Here is a 4108-nt window from a genome sequence, read left to right on the forward strand (position 1 = left end):
GAAACTGTGAATACTTGTGCAGTGTGCTGTACTGTAATTCACCCCTTATTGAATTGTAAGGCTTTTGACTCTTAAAACTGCAATACTAATCGACACTGCATTTACCCAGGTCTAAAGTACAGTGAGTTTTAATTTACTAGACATTTACACAAAAAATAAAAGACTGACAAAATTTAATTTAAATATTTCTCTATGTCAAACAGAAGACCCAATTTTGAGACTCTTAATTTGACAATATTATTTATTATGTTTTTTAGTTTACATATATTCCTATTCAATTGTATTGTTTCGAAAAACACCGCAGATACACCGTTGGAAAAGCAAAAAAGAACCTGTTAATTGTAATCCTAGAATAAAGCACCTGAGGAAGCTCTTCTCTTCGCAGGGTTTGCAACAAAGAGCAGCACAAGGCTACAGAAATGGCTCGAAAACAGGTAGCAACAAAGTACCTTTCCACCCTAATTGGCCAGCACTGCAGCGAATCGCATCCCCTCATTTAAATTGTCACCAAGCGCCTCAGAAGCTGCAGCTGCACCGCCAGGCCGGAGAGCTTGGTGCTGCTCGTCATTTCCACCGTCCAGCCTCCGCCGATTGGCTGGAGCTCTGCAGTCAGCTGTGAGCGAGGAGACTATAAAGTTTCTGAGTTGGTCGCTGTTATTCTTAATCTTCATTCAGTGTGACAGTCGGGGGCAGAAAAGGGGCTTGTTTGCGAGAACTGTGGATGTGTGTGCGGTGGGGTTATTTAATAGACCCTTGTCCTGCTTGGTTCTATAAGGTTTAATTGAACATCACAAAGGTAAGGGATCATGGCATGTTTTCTCAAGAAATTGCTATAGAACGGTTTGTAGGTTTTTCTGATGCGCCGTTGTTAGCAGTCTTAACGGATAGCCGAAAGAAGGTCTGGCTTGTAACAGATGTATTAAACTATGATTGTGCAGGTTTTGTATGATGTTTTGTCACTGGGCTTTCCTATAGTTCTTTAAATGGGGGGGAAAAAAACATTGGTGCAATATTTCTTTCTGCAACCTTCAGAAAGCATTGTTTTAAAGATTGCATATTCTTGATCGTTTTTTTTAGCATCACTCTAGAAAGGTAACCTGCAGCTTGTCCGACGAGCTTGGAACAATGGTTGCCACTAGTACCCTGAAGAACAAAAACTCCGAATGCATTTCCGAGCTGTTGGATCGCAGATTTGATCAGGCGCGCATAGAAGACGGTGAGTAGAAGAAAATAAATGGGTAATCGGGCATCTTCAGCCTTTAAAAATGCAGCTTGTTTATTAGTGTCTTCGCTGCAGAGCAGCTCTGGTGCGGAGAAGGGGGGGGGCGTCGGTGAAGTCAGTGCCGATGAAGTCATTTTTCTGAACTTCATTCTCTTCTGGTCTCTTGCCTACAGTCATCACTTTAAGTGTGTTGGTAGGTTGCAATATCTGAACTGCATGACTCTTTTCGTGCGGTTACACCGTCACTGAGTAAACTTGTGCACGGTGCTTTGTGGTTTAACAATTTTTTTAGGTATATGGAATATAACGTCTCGCTTCAGGAAGATTGATATGCTCTGTCCCCGTTGTTAGATTTTGGGTCGTCTTTTTAGCCGTTGGATGGAGTCATTTCTATTTGACGTTCAAATTAAGCTGGTCTCTTCACCTTCAACCTAGCGATTAAAAACATGCATTGGCTCTCTATTTTGGTTGAGAGAAACGTCGAGTGATCAAAAATGGGGGACATTTGAAAATTAAGCTTTCTTTAAAAAAATAGTACAAATGCAATTCCATTTTCTCATGAGAATATGGAGGAAAAAAAACATTCCCACTTTTTAACTCTTAACGTCTCATTGTTGGTTAAAGCGTTATGTGAGTTTGCCTTGCTGGCTGTATTAAAAAAAAAAAATCTCTGTAGCATAAAGGGTTTAGTCCTCATGAAGACCAAATTAATAAAATTGCCAAAGTCACCATGAAACTCTTAATTATCCTTTTTATAGATCATGGAAGGAGTTAACAGGTTGTGCCCAAACTAAATGTTTGGCAAAAAATACAACATTTGTAGAAGTTGGCAGCATAACCCCTAAACTGTTCAACCCAGAAAACAGCTGGAGGATCCTGCAAGATCTCAACACCTTTCCTGTATTTTTGTTGTAGAGCTGGACTACTGGGATCATTGTCTGGTGGAGCCTCATCTAAATGGGGAGGTTTTTGAAGACCAAACCTGCCAGCAGCTAGCCAAGATGTTGGAGAACTGTCTGTCCCAAGCCAAAAAGACCAAGCTGCACTGCTCGGAGGTGCTGGTTCCCGAGAAACTGACGAGGCGCATCGCCCGGGATGTGCTGCGCCTCTCCTCCGGCGAGCCTTGTGGGTTGCGGGGCTGCATCCTCTACGTCAACCTGGAAGTGGAGAACATGTGCAAGAAGCTGGATCGCATCATCTGTGATGCCAGCGTGGTGCCCACCTTCGAGCTGACACTGGTGTTCAAGCAGGATGGCAGCGCCTGGCCCAGCCTCAGGGACTTCTTCCTCATCGGCGCGTGTTTCACACCCGGGTTCAGGCACGCGCTGAAGCTCAGCCCTGGGTTCAGACTGATCAAGAAGAAACTGTACTCTTCATCAGCTGGTGCCGTTGTTGAAGAGTACTGAAACTTCAATGCACTTTTATACACTACAGAACCCAAACTGGCTTCTGTCTTTTTACTATGTGGCTCCTTAACATAGTGTTTTTTTAATAATAAATGAGACCAGGGGTATTATAAATAGATGGGGCACTTCCATTTTCTCTCTAATACTCTCTAGTATAGCACAACACATTTGGCAACAGCAGTCCATGTCTTGGGAGGTATTAGCACAAAAATGCTCATTCACATTCTATTGTAGCAGGAGCCCAGTTGGTGATTCTTGCAGGGATAATGCACAAAGTCCTTTTTGACTGGCAGGACTGTTGGGTATCTTTTTTGTTTCTTTTTTGTTTGAATGGTTTATGTAAACATGTTCAGCTAAACAGAACCACAGTCACATGTTATTCAAAACTTTCCCTTATGGTATTCATGGTGCACATTTATTTGGTACATGCTCATTGTTTTTTAATTTGACACTTTAAAATACACTAGTTTGGATATTCTAGCATTTATGGTTTATGGTCACTCATTAAGCCAACTACTTTCTAGATTTAGAGGTCTAGGATCTGCACGTTAAGATTTGGGGTCATATTTCCAATCCCACTACAGTTTAAAAAAAAAAACACCAACTTGGGTAATACCTACCCATGAGTGGCTTTAAATGTGTCATAATCTTGGCTATTTATGAAGTAATTTTGTGCTGTAATGTAGGCCTTGGAAAATAATGCTATTCCATACAGCACGGTAGTTAAGTGGCAATTTTTGTACACTTCAGATTTCTTCCCAATTTCTCGGTGCCTTTTTACACTGTAAAGAGTGATAAATTCTTGTACTTTGGAATGTAGTTTTGTGCCCTTTTCATGTACCCTTTCAATTTGTTTGCACTTAATGTATGTTTTATATCGAAGATCATTGCACTATGGGAGTTGATATTCATTGCTTTATTCCATTGAAGTGCATGCTGGAGTGGTCTGCAACCTGTACACTTCAATTTTTTTACATGTTCTGTCATACCTTTCTAAGGTGTTTATTGCTACGGTGCTGTTAATCGGCATTGTGGCTTTTTTAAAACTTAATTCCTGTTATAGGAAGTGGAGATACTTGTCTTTTTGACAATAAATTTTTTTAAGCCTTTTTTGTTTTTCATCTTGAATTCTTATAGGACTGGGGATTTTAAGATTTTGGTGAAATTAAGTGATTTTCTCCCCTCCCCACCCTCCTTTTGTATATAGAAATAAAATTGTAAGTTTAGGGGAAAAGTCAGCACAGCTCTATGACCTGTCTCTAGAAGACTAATCCCATTCAAGTATTTTGTTAAATTGGATCATTCTTGGTCTCATGTCCCTCTTTCAGAGAAAGAAAAGCACGTTAATATTGAATGATATTGTGAATAATATGAATCTGGTTAAAGGCACATTAAAGGAAAGTTATTCCTATGAGGAATGAATACTTATAACATAGCTGTAGTTCTATTAAAAGTTAAATCATTGTGAAAACATCTGACT

General features: G+C 40.2%; 1 protein-coding gene across 1 annotated transcript; it reads left to right on the plus strand.

Annotated features, from left to right (window-relative positions):
- The first annotated feature begins 661 nt into the window (after nt 1-661).
- On the plus strand, nt 662-3735 carry LOC148840992 (DNA damage-inducible transcript 4-like protein). The gene is made up of 3 exons (XM_088924650.1): nt 662-796; nt 1078-1216; nt 2138-3735. The coding sequence occupies exons 2-3, from the start codon at nt 1126-1128 to the stop codon at nt 2626-2628; spliced, it is 582 nt and encodes a 193-aa protein (XP_088780776.1). The 5' UTR covers nt 662-796; nt 1078-1125; the 3' UTR covers nt 2629-3735.
- Nucleotides 3736-4108: the final 373 nt, after the last annotated feature.

The sequence above is a fragment of the Atractosteus spatula genome, chromosome 1, assembly GCF_055471065.1.
Source record: "Atractosteus spatula isolate fAtrSpa1 chromosome 1, fAtrSpa1.hap1, whole genome shotgun sequence".
Lineage (NCBI taxonomy): Eukaryota > Metazoa > Chordata > Actinopteri > Semionotiformes > Lepisosteidae > Atractosteus > Atractosteus spatula.